Genomic DNA, 18,086 nt, shown 5'->3' with positions numbered 1-18,086 from the left:
CTAATGAGGACTCTTGCCCCGACTACATCAATAGCTTTTGGCAAACCATTTTCTGCCTCAGTTCCTCTCATTTACAAAGTGGGGATGGTGACAGCATTCTGTGTTAATAACTGTTACATGCACTGCTTTAAGTGTTATTATTTTACAGGGATTTTCTTCCACAGTCGATTACCCAATTCTCAGAGGGAAACTGAGGCACAGAGCAACCCTAATTGCTTAATGTCATCCAGTGGACCACAGAATTAGCAACTTCATCTCCAGAATTTTATATTACCCACTAAATTTATCTGACAACCTTGGTACTACAAGGTGAAAATTAGCTGCTGTTTGTCCATCACTGTCAGATAAAGGGATACTTGCTTACTTCCGCTAACATTGCTATTTGCAGCCTATCTTGTTGATGTAGTTGTTCCTGCAGAGAAGCACAATATTAGATTTGTAAAAACCACACTATATGGGAAGACACTGTGATGGCAAATTCAGGATTACAATCTCACTGCAGGCTTCAGCAGCAGGGAAAGACGGGGATGATGTGGACAGCTCGCAGTCTAACATGAAGAGTTTTAATGATGACAAGAGAAACGAAGAACAAGACGATGAAGGACTTTGGGTTTTTTTGCCTTGGAGTACTCCTAAAATAAGATTGCTGCTGTGAAAAGCAACTAAAAGACTTGTTCTGCAATGGATCAGTTTTCACAAAGGGATAAATGATATTTAAGACAAATAAGAATAATTGAGGAACCTTCTGGTTTGACACAGACCAGAAAAGACAAGATACACAAAATTAAAAGCACAGTAAATGATGCTGTTCTAGCACACAAGACTCCTATATCTAAATTATGGCTTCCACACAGAAAAGACACAACTGTTTCATTTTATGTGGATGCAACATTCATTCCAGTATCACAGCCTTGCTGCTGAGGCATTTCTATTGCAATATTGCCACTTGTCAATATAAAACTTGGGGATAACTACAGCTTCGGGATGACATTTTCTGGCAGTACATAGACACACCAGCACAATCAGTGTAAGGTGTTAGCAATATCAGTCAAGCTCCCTGTTAGATAACATATGCCAGGCTTTAGCTAAGGGAGCTTCAGGAAAGTTATGGATGCAGAAGCTCAAGACCTTCTGTCAGAAAAGCTTGCAATTCAGCTGCTGCACCCTAATTTAACCCTACATGAACACTATACACCAAAAATCAGAAGGGGGCTGAGATATATTCAGAATACAGCTTCGGTCAGCATGAAAAGAGCACTCACTGATTTGGGATGCTGGAAACAACCAGAGCCTGCCTTTCCCCTTCTTTGCATATAGCAGGTACTTACTCACAAGCCTCCTATAAAGGAGTGGAAATAGAAAAGCTCTGCCTGACCAGCACATGGTGTTTGACAGCTTATAAATCTCTTTAACAACAATAACATCATTTCACAACTCCTCTCACACTGCAGGGCCACAACACACTTTGCCACCTCAAACAATGAGCTGCGAGATGCTGTACTCATGTGCATCTGGACAGGAAGATGTGCAGATACGAGGAGGTTTCCTTCAGGCATACAGGCTGGGGTGTGACGCAGAGGAAGACCATGTGCTCCCCAATGGCTTTGGTAGCAGCTGGGAAGGATGGGGTGCCTGGACCTGGCGTCTCTCTCTGCTGTTCCTGACACAGAGCTGCCAGAGGCTGTGTTTGTTTTACCTTGCCTAAGGTAAAGATAGTGGTGGTGCTAAAAATAACAAGATTTTCACCCTGAAGCCCTACGGAAGAGTCACAGATACAGATTACCTCTCAACGCTAAAATGCAGCATGCATAGAAATTCAGCAACTGTTCATGCACTGAAAAGCATAACCTCTGAGAAGAAATGAAGAAAGCAAGACAAGAATATAGTTATTCCAAGCGGAATCTGACCACTATATTAGGAATGCAGCCATCCTTTCCAGAACTTGGTCAAAGGGGTACCTAGTTGCACCAACAGCCCCAAAACTGTGACCCTCAAGTATTAACTTCCAAAAAAGTGCAGTTTTAATATCTAAGTGCCTCTTAGGAGCTCAAATAGGTGGGTGCTAACAATGGAGCCATCAGCACCTGCTCATCCAGGGAGGATGTCTAAAACCCCTTTTTGTTAGAGACTCATCCAGGCATGATGAACAACTCCATGACAAGTTCTAAACTTCCATGATAACACATTCATTTACATTGGAGACTTGATGGGGTGCTTGGTGCCATGGGTTAGTTGTTTAGGTGGGTTGGATTGGTTGATGGGTTGGACGCGATGATCTTGAAGGTCTCTTCCAACCTGGTTTGTTCAATTCTATTCTATTCTATTTTATTCTACTTATTTATGTGTAAAACTGTGACACTGAAACAGAAAGCTTTCCTGAGCATCAGCACATAACCCAAGGCAATCCATTGCATCTTGGCCATTTGTTTCTGGATTGAGAATAAACTTAAGTGATTTCAACATAATAGAAATCTTGTGTAGAATCACACAATAGAAATATTGAGATGGTTTCAAGAGACTGAATACGAGATCTATATTCACTAGTACACGCTGAATGCCTCCTATAAGGAGGTACAAACTCAGGCCAGTGCCCACCAAAGTCCCACTGCTCCTGCACTACTGATTTTCAACTGTGCAAAGATGAGGCATCAGGGACTGATGCTGCAACAGCCCATGGCTTTCTGAATTGATGTTGTTCAAGCTTCATTTACTGTAGCTAAGAGGTCTGGGTGGCTTAACTCTGCTGTTTTAAGGTCTTGCATCATACTTATAACTCTACAGCAAAGTTAAGGACTTATTTAAACTCCTGCATAAACTCCTTGGCCAAGGACAATTTTAAAATATTGTTTTACAGACAGTCAAAATAAAAACCATGGTAGTGTTTGATAAAAGATGACACCCCCAACCCCTGGAATCCCACTGCTCAAAGGGAAACAGGACAGCCACGATACTGCAGTATAACAAGCATAGTTTTGCTTTCCCCAGCAAAAGATCTGCAACTCTGAGCTAACAACACACAGGACAAGTAAGATACAGGGTGGAGAAAATCATTTGTTGCTGTCTGATACAGAAAATAATAGGACTGCAAAGGCAAAACAGCAAACTGATGCTCCTGTGGGTTCAGGCTGCAGCAGCACAGCACGTGTGGGTGACCAAGACTGGTTCAAATCAGGTCAAAAAATCCAGTTCATCAAAATAACCTTTTAAAAATAGATTGCTACAGTTGGCTTTCTCTGAAATTTCACTGCTTCAGGCTGAGCCACTGTTTGCAGGGTGTCTGCACACCAAAAGAAAAAGTAATGACTAGGGAAGTTTAACTCAGTTCCTGGAACAGCTCTCAAGGAAAACACATACATAGATTGGAAGAGGAAAAAGGGAGCCAGGAAAGGAGATCCCTTCAGAAGTCATTACCTGCAGCTATTAATGTAGCTCAAAAAAAAAAAAAAAAAAGAAAAGGAAAAAAAGGAAACTTAGTCCTGATTTATTTGCCTTTGCACTCTGCATGCCTGCTAGTTTGGCACACTCATTCTGCCTTCTGTGCCGTCTTACTAGTTTCAAGATTTTCAGCTTGTTGTCAAGTTCATCTTGTTTATTTGACCTTCAGTTATTTTGTGTGCAAAGAGAGGTCACTGTGCACCCCAGAAGCAGCACAAGAGGAAAAGGAGTGACAGGTTCCCCCAACACTCTTTATCAGTTCAACAAGTCTGAGGCCAATTTGGATTGGAGACATCCACAGAACTGAGGCAGGGAGCAGGGTTGATCCTTCTTAAATCTTCCAGGTATATATGAGCCAAAGCAAGCCCCTGCTCGGGAGCTGTAGCCAGCAAAAAGAGCTGTGCTCTGGACAAGGAAGCAATGGAGGGACTGTGGTGAAGAGGGTGAAGAGATCTCCATCACCCGTCTCTGCAGTCCACAGACTGGCAACCACTGCCTGAGGTATACCTCCCACAGCCCATCTCCAAATACAAAGATAACTTCCAAAAAGGAAACTTGCCCTTGTCTATGTATTCCCATAGGAAGATACAACATGACTTTCTATTGCTTGTCAGCATGAAAACTGTGCTTCAGAGTAGCACTTATAACACTTTGCAGTTGTCTCACTCACACACTACATGGGAATGTTACTGATAAATGCTGGCAGTATGGGGAATCAATTCAGCACTCTTCAGAAGGTCACAGGTATTTTCCTTATGCTGGACAATGCCACATTAAAAGAATGGCCCTGTCTAGAATGTCAACACACTGGTTTTAAACTTTCTAGATATATTCCAAGAGGAAAAAGTATGAGGAAAAATAAGACCAAGGAAAGGAAATCCTATACTAGGCTTATAGCTCTGTTAAACTCAGCTGTATGGAACCAGCTGGGAGGTACCTTCCCATGCCCCGAGTAACTAATGCACCCATGGGAGACATCCATAGCATAAACTTGGTGGCAGAGTGGTTGACTCTGCAGGGAAAGGGAATCTGGCACTCGTTAAAGACAACAGAAGCAGGATCAGAGCTGTAAATGGCTTCTGACAGCATTCTCTTCATGAAGAGATCTCTGTGAAATGTGGAATATATTAGCAAACCTGGGCTGGAAAGCGAAGCGTTTTTAGGTAGGTGGAACTTTTTAATAGCATGTCATTAAATCTCTCTTACATTTAGTATTTAATAGATGTAACTTTCACAGCAGCACACTCATTACAAAAAAGACACAGAGGACCCTACCAAACAGTGAGCAGAACAAATCCTGAGCCTGACTGTCTCAGTTTGTCAGCATTCAGGTACCACGGTGATGAGCAAAATCATCTGGATGTCTTAATGCATTAAATTACAACTATCCTTACTCTGCTACCAGTCCTCTTTGGCCCCATCCCCACATGAGTCTGTCAGCTGAACACAGACCAAAATTTCCGCCCGTGTAAATTACTGTAGCTCCTCTGCTGTGACTGGCATCAGGCCATTTTTTATACCAGATGTGGCTCTGACCTACATATATTTAAATATAAGGTCAGTGTAACAGACATCTTAAGACCATCTGACCCATAGTCAAGGTGTGTTAATCCCATTCCCAGGCCAAGATGTACAATCTGTCTGACATAGGTAACTTGCATCCATAAATAGGCACCCACATCAAGTGGTTTAAGAAGAGCCAAGCCTTTGCACATCTCTCTGATATAACCTGTCACTTTGGCAGTGGCTTTTGACAACCCTACAGCAAAAAGGGATCAGTGCACTTCTCCTGGCTTCTGCCCTTCCAACAGAAGGTAAAGCAATGCACCACTTTGTCAGGGCTTGCTCCACCACCAGGACATGTGTTTTTCAAGAACATGTGCACAGCCTCAAGAAAACCACTTACTACAGCCTTGTATCTGATTATCTCCTTTTCATAGATGGGTTTGATGGGACTTCCCTATTCTACACAAAAACTGTGACCATTTAAGTGTTCCAAAATGCTGCACTAAATCTGTGTATTGTTTCTCATGACTATTCTCACCATTATCACTGTACATCAAGAGGAGCAGAGCAAAACAAAGTACTTATTGTTCGTCCTGCACATCTTGAGCATTGCTTGACTTCTGAGGTGGACAAGTAGCTTTGACTGCCCAAGTAATAATCTACCAGTCATTGGTTTTGAGCTACTGCACATGAGCATTGTAAGCCTCCCAAGCACAAACATCACAACCGAGATGAAGCTGAATCAGGTGCTGAAATCAATCCCAATCACAGCAACCAGGTCGAAGCTGCCAGTTACACCTTGCTGCACAACTGCATGGTGAAGACATGTACCTTTTAAAAGGGGGGGGAGAAAGAAAAGACAAAGCTTTTCCCATGATAATGACTTACAGGCTGAAAAGCGTCGTTGTGTCATTTTTTACAAACTCCCATTACCATACAGATCAGTTTTAATTCATCTGAACTCATCTAATCAACAGAGTTTTACCTCTTTTCAGCTTTAGCAGCAGAGGTGTTTTAAACTGACTGTGTTAACAATTTTCTCCTAGCCTCAAAGAGTTCAAGACTGTTTTGATCAGGAATTTGATAAATAACCTGAAGCAGCAGACAGATTATAGGCTAACAGGAATCTGTAACAAATAGCTGACCTCTTTAACACCCTAGCTAACTTTTGAGCAGGGTTGAGTTGAACAGGAGCAAGCTGTTAATGGGAGATTCGTACACCGTAGCTCTAAGTCCTCAAAGCTCACAGGATCATTACTATTTACCCGGTAGGCCTGACTTGCTCTTCGGACTAAATTTATCTGAACGCTTCAGACTGACTCTATTAGCATCACTCCTGAACTCTCTGCCTCAGCACAGAAAAGCAGAACAGGAAAGTTAAATTGCTGCAAACACAGTGGCAGTCAGATCCAAAGAAGACAGCTCCTTGTGACACATTTCTGTGAACAAGAGGCATTAAACGTGAAGCAGAACACCCAAGGATGTTGGCTCTGTGTCTTCGCTCCATAGGGAAATGCCTTCTCTCCACAGCATCAAAGCAAGGCAGGCATTTGGTGCAGTCAACAGTAGAAGACTGCAGTGTGAAAGTAATGATATTCAATGGTGAGGGGCATCTGCTAGAAGAGAAAACCTTGCTATTTTTCCTGTGTTTTGCAGTAACCTCCTATGGCTGTTCTCCCCCTTCTGAGCACAGGCTTTGCCTGTTCCCTCCTTTCTCTAGGTAGCCAAAGTCTGCCAAATTTTTTTTCCTCTTATGTGTTAAAAAATCAACGTTTGGTTTTCCATCCCAAAAGCTACAACTCAAATCAAACCTCTTATTGTCTCATTTTGCTATTTCCTTTGGCTTCTGACCTTCCTCACACTGACATCACTCGTTTCCCTTCCACAGAGGATGCAGACTGCAATCCCGTTCTCAGCCAAGCATCCTCCAGCTCTGAAGTGTTCTGCCAGATAACTTTATCAGATTCTTCCATTTATTTTTTTCAGATTTCCCTACAGTTTTCTCATTTCTTCCCTATTTTTCTGCTTGTACCTTATTCTCAGCCATTTGCTCCAGACCCAGTGCTAGATTCTGTAACTCCTTTGGCTTGTCCTTCAGATGTGTTTAAAAGCAAAGCAAATTGAAGGACAAGTCTTTGGTTAAATGAATTCACAATCCACTTGACAGCTTTTATCATCAGCACTTGATGGCAAGGATCATCTTTTTGTTCAGTGTTCAAGCAGCATCTGCTTCAGAAGGAATTAATCAGTGATTGAGGCAATAATACAAACAATAAACTCTGTCAGAAAAACCATTGTAACATAATGACAATATTTTAGGTCCTATAGAAGGACAGCCCTATGGAAGTTTTACTTCACCCATGCAAAAACTGGTCTTTTGTACCTATAGCTTCAAAAGCTACACAGACTGACAGGCAGAGAACTTGAAGGGCCTGCTGAAACCAAAGGCAGCCTGCTGAAACTTTCAATCTGGAGTTTTCACTGAAGTTGTCCCATGGGAAAAGACAGTAGTAAACAGTGGAAGAGAAACACAGTCTAGACATTTCCACAGAAAGTAAATCTGCTTCCACAGGGTTCTGCATATTTCTTGCTAGCTATTATTTTTAAACTCTTAGAGATTTATTTTTACTACAATTTAAATGTATCTGTTATATGCCATAACATGATGATGATGATGATGATGAAAGACACTAAAATAGCAAGGTATTGCAGGCCTTTGATACCATTTTACAAAACAGGGAATTAAAGCCAGAGATGAACAGAAATTGTCCAACCACTCCCAAAGCTGTGGTGTGCTTTCTCTTGCTGTTTAACTAAGGGGGTGCAAAAAAAAGAGGAATTAAAATGAATCCAGTTGGATGAACTTCTGCCTGATGCTAATGTGCTGCAGGCAGAGCCTTGGACTCGGAGAAACCAAAGCCTCCAGCTACGCCTACACATCTCATATAGATAACTGCCTGGGATTGGAACATACTTTAGAAACAGAATGGTTTGGAAGAGAGCCTTAAAGGTCATCTAGTCAAACACCCCTGCAGTGAGTAGGAACACCTTCAACTAGCTCAGGTTGCTCAAAGGCCCTGCAAAGTTTCCAGGGATGGGACATCTACCACCTCTCTCTGGGCAACCTGTGCCAGTGTTTCATCACCCTAAGTGTACAACATTTCTTCCATAGATCTAGCCTAAGTATAAAACAATTACTCCTTGCCCTGTTGCAACAGGTTCTGATAAATGTCTGTCCTCATCTTTCTTATAGGCTCCCTTTAAATATTGAAAGGTTGCAATAAGTCCCTGCTACCTTCTCTTCTCTTCTCTTCTGCTGGTTGAACAACACCAGCTCTGGCTTTCTTCACAGGAGAGGTGTTCCACAGCTCTGATGATCAATTTTGTGGTCCTAACCTTAAGGCTTTCATTCCCTTTTTCAGTAAGATGTTTTAAATAAACAAAAATTTCTTTGAGCAAGGGCCTCAGGTTTTGGCTTCACAATGTACACTCTAGTGAGTCTAATAAAATATACTGAAACAAATTAATTCTGTCTTTGCTAATCAGCTTAGCTTCTCAGTGCTTCAACACTGATGGATGTCTATTTGTATCACAACAATCTATGGTAGACCATAACTTTTCATTCCTGAAAAGCACTGCTGCAAAGCTCTTTGTTTTCAGCATGGATGCTGTTTGGCACAACAGTTTGACATTCACTTACAAGACGGGTGAAAAATATGCACTGCTAATTTTCCTAAGTGCCATGCCAGCATCTCCGGAGGCCATGCACTTGCCTACCTTCCCATGCAGCAATACTATATTAGCTCCCAGCTAATAAAGTGGACGTCACACCAGCTAAGGACAGACTTTAGTTAGGATTTCCCCTTTCCTCACTATAGAATGATATATTCGTGGCAAAGAGCTAAAGTTGATAACATCTTCAAAACACATCTTTTTTTCCCCTAACACAGGGGATACAAACTGATAATCCCTGCAGATCTCCTTTTTCTCCCCCATTGCCCCCGTGGTTTATCATGTCCAATTAGCCATCTGCCATGCCTGCACTGCCATACAAAGGAAGCCTGCTCTCCTTCACCGCAGCCCATCAGCAAGGCTATTGTCCCAGCTGACAAACAAGAATCAGACACTATTGTTTCCAGCTGAGGATGCTGCTCCCAATGTAGGCTGCCAGTTGCCATTAAACCAGCGGGAGTGCCAGGGTACACTCCAGGAGGCAGGAACCATGCCAACAGCTCTGGTATTACCGGGAAACCCTGGCAGAGCTCTTCTTGCTAGATATATTTTAATCTCAGGTAACAACCTGATCCAACTACCACTTTTCATATCCTAGCTGCACCAGAGCCTGCCTGACCTACTGCTTTTACTATGTCACCAAAAGCTCACTTCTCAAAGAAAGGTTCGCAATCCCTGGAGGAGAGCAAGACCGTGGAATCAAATCTTTCCTTGTAATGATTTTTTTTTTATTTTAAAAGGTAAGGCATGTCTTCTGCCACTTCAGCACAGGTTATTGCATGTGCACACACACACACAAATAGTTCAAAAAACCTGAAAACTCCTGTAAATCTACACGGGTACCAATTACATGACAAGGTTAATTTAATTTCTCTCCCAAACAAAACACACTCATCCTTCTTCCCAAGGCCACTTCACTAACAGAAATGACCAGAGCAGCTGCTCTGCCAGTCACTGAGATGTTAAATTGAAGATCATTTCCTCTTATTATTCTCAGTGAAGCATAATGTGACCTTACACTAAAAACTACAGACTGCCTAATTATGGTAGTTTTGTTCCATCAATGAAACTGAAATGCAGGTTCATATAATTAAGGGGGGGGGGGAAGAAAAAAAAAAAGACATTTCACTTTTAGTTTTAATGGCAAATTGTTGCCTTGAAGTGGGAGTGTGACAAAACAGGCCTATGCACCTATGTGTTCTCAGTCATTATGCTGTGTAATTTGGAAGAAGCAGAAAACACTCCTGGATTTTAGTAACAAAGCCACACATGTTGATAAGGGAGGAAGAACCCAAATAAAGCACAACTCGTTCTAAGCACTAATTAATGAAAATGAGCAAACAAAATTAATATTGATATTTAAAAACAGAAAGAGAATTATCTCTTAAGCCTTTGATTAGGAAACAGGAATTACAGAAACTGTTAACAAATGTAATAGTGTGGCCAGCAGGAGCAGGGAAGTCATTGTGCCCCTTTACTCTGCACTGGTTAGGCCACACCTTGAGTACTGTGTCCAGTTCTGGGCCCCTCAGTTTAGGAAGGACATCGAGACACTTGAATGTGTCCAGAGAAGGGCAGCAAGGCTGGGGAGAGGCCTTGAGCACAAGCCCTGTGAGGAGAGGCTGAGGGAGCTGGGATTGTTCAGCCTGGAGAAGAGGAGGCTCAGGGGAGACCTCATTGCTCTCTACAACTACCTGAAGGGTGGTTGTAGCCAGGAGGGAGTTGGTCTCTTCTCTCAAGCAACCAGCACCAGAACAAGAGGACAGTCTCAAGCTGCACCAGGGGAAGTTTAGGCTCCAGGTGAGGAGAAAGTTTTTCACTGAGAGAGTCGTTCACCATTGGAATGGGCTGCCCAGGGAGGTGTGGAGTCACCGGTCTGTGGTGACAGGTTGGATTTGATGATCTTTGAGGTCTCTTCCAACCTTAGTGATACTGTGATACATGGTCTTTCACATGCCAGCATTGCACCTACATAATTATAATACACCACTTTGAATCTGCTGAATAGTTCAGAATTAAATAAATGGAATGCAACTGCATCTAATGTTATTCCACAGTCATCACGTATGTAGGGATTTTTGCAATGACTTACAACAGAAAGAAAGCCTTCGTTCTGGATTCAAATATTGGGCTCACTCTGAAACAAACCTGAACATGAATACTTAAATATTTTGCTGAAATATTAATCCATCCATAACGCAAATTCCTCTGTCATGGGTTGAGTTGAATATGATGAGGACATTCAGTAACACGCTGCCATCATGACAGCATCAAAACTGGAAGTGTTGGCTGGAGCAAAGTATCGTGGGGCTTGAAGTTCAGATTGTAACATGAGAGGCTTTCTCTTCCAGTTGCTGATTCCAGTCTCCACTGTTGGTCTTTTCCTCTGGGCTGGTTGTGGGTCGGGGTGGGAGAGATCACTCCTTCTGCTACTGCTTCTGCATTTTGCTGCACTTTTCTGCACTAAGGTAATTGTGTATTCTATCATTTCCTGTAAAACTCTTTATCTCAGCTCTATCGCTTTTTGTGTGTCACTTTCCCTCACTTCTGTGTGGGGAGAGTGGGGCTTTGTGAGTGTGGGCTATGTTAACCCAGGACATCCTCTAAATCCTATTTCAACACATTCAAGTCCACGTATCACGTTGGTGACTGACTTGCACCTAGATTTGTGTCTGCCATTGGGATGCCTTAGCCAAGTTCTGTTTTCAGTTACATCCATGAAAACTCCCTAACCGTTCCCCTAAGTGCTCTGGATCTACCACAACAGTAACAGAATCTGTCCCAGAACTCAGTGGGACAGATAAAATTCAAAATATTATGCCATCTTTCTTTTATGACTTTCCACACTTTAGGGTTCTCCATTCAGACAATCAAAACTGACTTCTCTTTTTATACCCAACTTTCGTTTGCAACACATATATTGTAATACTCGCTATTGCTCTTGCCAGATCTGCTAGGCAAAATTCCCCAAGTGGCAGAGTTCCTCCAGTTAAACACAGGGTGCGTGTGCCACGCAGGGCTGTAAAACAGGGGTTGTTTGTCCAAAGAAATATTAAAAGCAAGACACCAGTCCAAATCAAACAAAAAGCACAAATACCTCTAAGTTGCTTTGTGACTTACTTGAAGTTCCAGCCATAAAACACACAGCACTATGGGTTTATAAGGCCTAATACTCCGTAAGTATTTTCTTTGATATAACTATGAAGTACTTAAAATACCACTGGGTACTGTATGGTACGTGTCGCCATGGAGCAATAAAGCTGCTATACATCCATAATCAACCTTCCTAGAGACCATAAGGTCACAGCAGCTGAAATAACAGAATACTTCATCCCCAACTTTCAAGAGGCCCTGAGCACCTGCCTGGTTGGAGGACTCCCCAGCAGGCTCTTAACCCAAGGGTGTGCTTGGAAATTAAACCCAAAAAGAAACCCCACCACCAAACCCATCAAAGTTGCTCCTGCTTTTTAAACCCTCATGTTTTCCCAGCACATTATTACGAGACTTGATAAAATACACTATGGGTGGCGGGCAGTGGGAAACAGCAGTAGTTCTATTTGCCTGGCCAAGCTGGGTGCTCCCTTGTGTTTGTGCAGCTCATCATCCTAACACATGCATAGCCATCTAAGGCCACACGCAAAATCATCTATATAAGCACTGGGAAGGTGGTACAGAGCTCCTCTGATGACTTGGGGATAGCACTTTTCTTCTTTCAGAGTTTCAACCTTAAAACACAGCATAAGCAACAGGTCGCTCCCACACTAACTTCTGTATGTATTGTATCAAGCCTTATTGCATTGCCTGTGCCCTTTGCTAACATCTGCGCTATAAGCTTGCACCTGTGCTGTAACTTGCACTCTTGTACCCTGCCCTGGAAATCCAGGACTGTGAGCTGAATTCAGTACACACTGGCTCTGAACAGAAGCTGGGTGTGAAAAGCCTCTTTCTCTGGAAGTAATTCTGTTCAGCGTTAATTGAATTAATATCAAATAGAATAAATATCTTCCTCCTGGCCTATAACAATGCAATCTCATCCAGAAGAAACACATTGTAAATGACTACCAGATGTCACTCTTGTTGCCCTGTATGTACTTTTGAGTGAGGAAGAAGTCAAAAAATGTGGGAAATAAATGCCTTTTCTGAACATAAAGTGCTAATTTAAATGGCTCCCTTTCAGGATTAGACAAAAAGAGATACTTCCCTTTTGTCACAAGGCCAAACAAATCAACAGTTTCTGTCCCCTTTCTGAGCAGCATCCGCAGGGTGAGAGTGAGAAGGGAACACTCATTTCCACCAAGACCACTTGATTCACCTTCATACCCCTTGTCATGTCTACATGCCAATTCCCAGTCTAGCAGAGCTCTCTCAGAGTCCTGAGAAGAACACAGGTCAACAGCAAGGGAGAGCCACACAGCCTTCCCTATGCACTGGGGTACCTAGTGACAGAGGTTTGGAAAGATTTGGGTCCCCACCCATGGTGTGATAACCATCTTCTTCCTCCATGCCAATCACATGGGAGAGAAAAAAAAAAGGCCATGAAATAAGGAAAGGAACAAAACTCATATTCCTGACAGGGTTAGAAGTCAAAGCCTCCAGAGAGTGGCACAGATTTTAATCAGCAGTTATCACCCTAAAGAACAAATGAACTTTCACAGTGGCAGGTACAACCTGACAGTCTTTTCTATAATAGAGCCTTTTTCAGCACACATTACCAGACCAGGTCTTATAAAGTCTCTAGGTGAGGAAGTTGGGCATTACACAAACATCTCACCCCCAGTGACATCTCGATTGAATCCATTTATCTGCCTTACGAGGAGACACTTGATTCCATCAATCTCAAGGAGCACTTCTGTGCAGGCATCACTTCAAGCTCATCTATTGATCAAACAGCCTGGCCACTGCCAATCATTTTGAAGTTATTTAGTAGCAAAGTTGCCAGTCACTTGTGCATAAATGAGCAATGCTGAAAGTATAACGGCTGATGGAAAGCAGAAAGCAGACAGAGTAATTCATTGTAGTCAAAGAAGATGGAGCAATATCAATTTTCAACTCACTCACAGGAAGTATCGATGACAAAGTCAGCATCTTTGTATCAGATCTAATCAATGCTATCCTTAAGTGCCAGAAAAATAAAGTAGAAAATAAAACTGAACCTGCTAGTGGATAAGAAATATTGATAATTATCCTTGCCAGTAATTGGTAGTTTGCTAAATTGTTCTGCCACTGACCTCTATAAATATTTACAATTTGGTAAAAGATTTCCTTATATGTTTCACCTCTGCTTCCAAAACACTCTGCAGAAACTCCTGCAGCTTAAGCACGACAGTAAAGCTTTCCATCTATATTAGCATCCAAGGGATATCCATCATTTGTATTCTTTGCAAAGTGACTTACTTGATGTTTGAAACAAGTATTTGGATTCGGTTCTATGCAGTATAAAAGCCTCAGTACACATTTAATACAGGACACAGAGTTCCAGACAACTTGATCATATTTTATTTGTCACCAAAATAGACATAAGAAACTTAATAAGGAAAAATTGGGCATAAATTTGGTTCCTTACTCAAACAGAAGCAATAGACATCACACTGAAATTACTGCCTCGATTCATCAGCCTGTGTTATCCCAGAAATCAGAGCTGGAGACCACAATAATAATTTCTGCCCTTAAAGTCCCTCTGCCTGTTAATTTTTATCCCAATTACATGGAAGTAATTCTCTAGAAGACTGAATTACTCTCTGCATATATCTGATGAGGAAAATTAGAACAATCCCTACCCTGCCTGTCCTGGGGGAGGTTTAACTGCCTGCCAGCATGAACCACACAGGTGTTAAATCAGCCCTTTTCTTAAAAATTCATTCCTAATTCTCATCAGTGTAAGCACCAGAACAGACCTTCCTTTATTACCTTGTGTTAATTCCTTCAGTTCAACTTTCCAGCTAGAGCTCAGAGAGCTGCTGTCTCAACTGTAATCTCTGATAAGGGACCGCTGCAACCCCTGAGTGTTTGGGCGCTGCTGGGGGAGCAGCTCCCCGTGCGGCGCCATCCCCAGCATCAGCCTCTGCTGCTGGTACCAGGGAGCAGCCTATCGATCCTCCTGGCTCAGTGCAAAGGCCAGCTGGTGCTAAAAGCCTTGCAGTGAGGTATTCGTTGTTTGGAGTCCATTTCTTTCACTGAGAATAATGAGTTCATGCTTTTCCATGCAGTAGCCATGAATTTGGGAAGAGTTTAGGCAGTTTAGAGTACACTTGTGCTATTGGATCAGCTAATCTTCAAACAACAAAGGTTCATTTTTCATTTGATGTGAACATAAGCCACAGTGGTTATGCTTTGCTAACTCAGAACACAAGTCAGGACAGAAGGAATAGAAGGAAAAAGCTAATATTAAGGAAAAAGATGTTCAGTTAGTGCAGGTCTCTGCAGTAACTACAAATCAGACCCTCTAACAGGGTCCTTAACCAGGCAAGACTGCCATTAACAACCAAAACAAGGAATCAAAGAACCAGTTGTGTCCTGTCTACAGTTGTTTTCCTAAGCTCCACATCACCTGTTCCCTCTGCCCTCCATTAAACTCATCCTCAGACAGGCACAACAGCAGTGCACAAACCCAGAAGTGAACGGTGCACAAACAATGCAGGAAACCAAGAGTGCAATTCCAGGCCAGCCATGCCTGCTCTCGTGCTTTCCCCCCATTCCTCAGTGACACTGCCTGGCCATTGCAAACCGCTGACAATAAAAGTGAGTTACAAAGAAGTGAAGGGATTTTTTTCCATGTCATCATTTTGGACACAAGATGCTACACAATGGTGGAGAAACAAGAATTTTGCTGTCTCCTTCAATTACACTTAAGGTGGACAGCCATCAGGGATGGCCTGCGCAAGTATGCTTCAGTGAAAGAACATGGCCTAGGCATCCCTTCCAGGCCCAGGTTCCTGGGATTTTGTGTCCTTAAGAAGCAGAGGTATTAGAAGACTTTCTGAAATCTCCAGGTTAAACAATAAAAGTAACAAATATATTCCCAGGTGTACAGGTGAAATTTCAGGTGAGAGAGACAGGCTTGAAGAAATGTCTAGCCACATGAGTCCCTGTGCTTATTGCTCATTTAAGAATACTTTTTTGATGTAAGCAAGACAGCCTTGACTCACTCCAAAAGTCAATTCTGCTAACATGCTTATGTTGAGAAGGCAGTGTAACAGAGAAATGGTTCACCTTTGGGTGAAGGAAGGGAGAGAAAGAAAAGGTGGGGGAAAACTTTAATTAACAGGTTTCTTTTAAAAGGACAATTGATAGGTTCCTTTCCTTTTTTAAAACAAATCTGAAATTGTTGAAACTTAGGAAATTGGCTTGTAACCAGGTAGGCTATCAACAGGCAAATATCCTATGGCTTAGTGGCCTGTCAATCACAAGATACACACAGCCAGACCTTATTAGAGTTATCCTCTAGATCAAAGGGTTTTCACATAAACAGGGTGCAGTCTACCATATCAGGGAGCTGCTGCAGGCCTTCAGGATTTTACTTCTTTAAAGTTTAAATGATTACATAATTGTTTTTTGTAACTGGAGCTCAAAGCACTGTGTGTAGCTAATGAGCAGGTAGAAGGACAAAAACAGCTGAAAAGCAAAGACTTGACAAACAGCTGTGGCAGTAAATGTCAGTCCTAGCCTAAAAGGGTTAATCCCCTCATGAAACAAGCATTTAATCCTTTACAATTTTTAATTAAAAAAATCTACCAAGAAGCCTATAATACTTTCTCAAGATTTTGTCGGGGGAGGGGCAGGGCGGGGAGCAGACCACAAGTTGTTTCAGTCGAGATGCTGATCCTGTGCAAAGCCATGTTTCAGAGCTGAGGGCTCCCACACAAACACCACCACACATAACGGGTGGTGCAGTGAAGACCCCGGCACATACCCACTGCCCGGAGAATTTAATTAGCCACTGCATCGTTAGCGAAGGCCCCACACCACGCTCTATGTATCCCAGATACACTTCAGTTCCATTTCAGCATCCTCCGAACGGGCAGAGCGAAACCCTGGGCTCTCACCCAGCCCTGAGACTTTGCGGGGGTCAGCATCCCCGGCCGGTAGCGCGGCTGCGGCGAGCGCTGCCCGGGGCGCTTTTGCCCTCACTGCCCCCCCCCCCCCCGAGGGTAGCAGGAGGGGCGGCCAGGGGCAGCGGCAGCGCCCGGCGCTTCGCCCGGACGGAGCGGGGTGGGCAGGGCAGGCAACCGGCTCTACTCCCAAATACCAGCCGGTACCCGGGAGGCCGCCGCTGTCCCGGGCGGGAACCTGGCGGGGCCCAGCCGGCACAAGCCTCCCGCGGGGGCGACAACGCGGCAACTCTGCCCGAGCATCCCCGCGGGGCTTTTGTACCTGCCCGGGGCGGGTGCCTGGCCAAGTCCCCTTCCGAGGCAGGCGGCGGCGGGAGCGCAGTAGCATCCTCCCGGGGGCGGGAGGGGAGACCCCAGCACGGACAAGCAGAGGGGCTGCGGCAGACAAAGCGAGGAGGCAGGCGGGGACCCCCTTCCATTCCCCTCCTCTCCCCTCCCCGCGGCTCCGCTGCCGACGGTGCCCGAGCCACCGCCAGCCCCGCATCCCGCGGCGGAGGGAGGGCCCGGCTCTCCTTCGGCTCCTTCCCCGTGGCTCTCTTACCTGTTCGGAAGAAAGCATCCACCTCGGAGTCGGGGACAGCGCCTTCCTCTGCCGCCCCTTCGGCGGGATTCATGGCTGGGGGAGCGGCGGCGGCGAGCCCAGCGGCTGATAATATCCAGTGAGTTAGAGAGGAAGAGAGCCGAGAGAGAGAAAGAGGGAGGGAGAAGAGGAGGGAGGGATGGAGGAGCGTTTAGCAGCGAGCCCAGCCGAGCGCCGCCCGGATCATCCTTTCCGCGGTGCCTGCGGGGCGGCTGCCCCGGGGCTGGGCTGCGCTGCCCCCGGGCTGCGCTGAGCTATGCTGGGCGGCGCGGCCCAGGGCGGGGTGCCGGTGCCAAGCCCCCCCGCCGCAGCCGGCCCCCTCCCTTCCACCCGCTATTGTTCCGACCTGCTCCGCTCCCCCGCGCCGCCGCTGCCCCTCGCCGCGCTGACAGCCCAGCCCAGCCCGGCCCGGCCCCCGGCGGCCGCCCCCGCCGCTTCCCTACCGGCACTTCCTGAGCCAGGCCGGGGCCCGCCGGGGCAGCCCCTTTGCGGGGCGCGGCCGCTCCGCGCAGCAGCGCGCTGCGGGCGGGGGCCCAGCTGCTGCCGGCGGGGCGGGCCGGGTACAGGTGCGGGTACCGACACTCCAGAACGGCGGGGTTTTGGGTTTTTTTTATTTCGTACCCCCGTGCGCTCCACATCCGTTTGGATGTGCACCACCGGTCTGCACCGCTGCCATGTCTCCCCTCCGATGTATAACCGCGGGGACACGGCACAGCTGTCGGCTG

At 44.8% G+C, this 18,086-nt stretch overlaps 1 protein-coding gene across 11 annotated transcripts in view; it reads right to left on the bottom strand.

Moving 5' to 3' along the window:
* KALRN (kalirin RhoGEF kinase) overlaps positions 1 to 17,822 on the bottom strand; it is a 548,250-nt gene extending 530,428 nt beyond the window's left edge. For 6 of the 11 annotated variants that reach the window (XM_054176457.1, XM_054176462.1, XM_054176440.1 and 3 more), the window contains exon 1: positions 17,323 to 17,624. In XM_054176457.1, coding sequence (XP_054032432.1) covers positions 17,323 to 17,395 — 73 coding nt within the window. In that variant the 5' untranslated portion in view covers positions 17,396 to 17,624. Of the gene's footprint in view, positions 1 to 17,322; positions 17,632 to 17,804 lie in introns of those variants that run through there. The other 5 variants (XM_054176469.1, XM_054176476.1, XM_054176485.1 and 2 more) reach the window with 3 other exon arrangements.
* Between the last annotated feature and the right edge of the window lie 264 nt (positions 17,823 to 18,086).

The sequence above is a fragment of the Dryobates pubescens genome, chromosome 2 (assembly GCF_014839835.1).
Source record: "Dryobates pubescens isolate bDryPub1 chromosome 2, bDryPub1.pri, whole genome shotgun sequence".
Taxonomy (NCBI): domain Eukaryota; kingdom Metazoa; phylum Chordata; class Aves; order Piciformes; family Picidae; genus Dryobates; species Dryobates pubescens.
The sequence above is the reverse complement of the archived record's forward strand: the minus strand, read 5'-3'. Positions and strand labels throughout refer to the sequence as shown.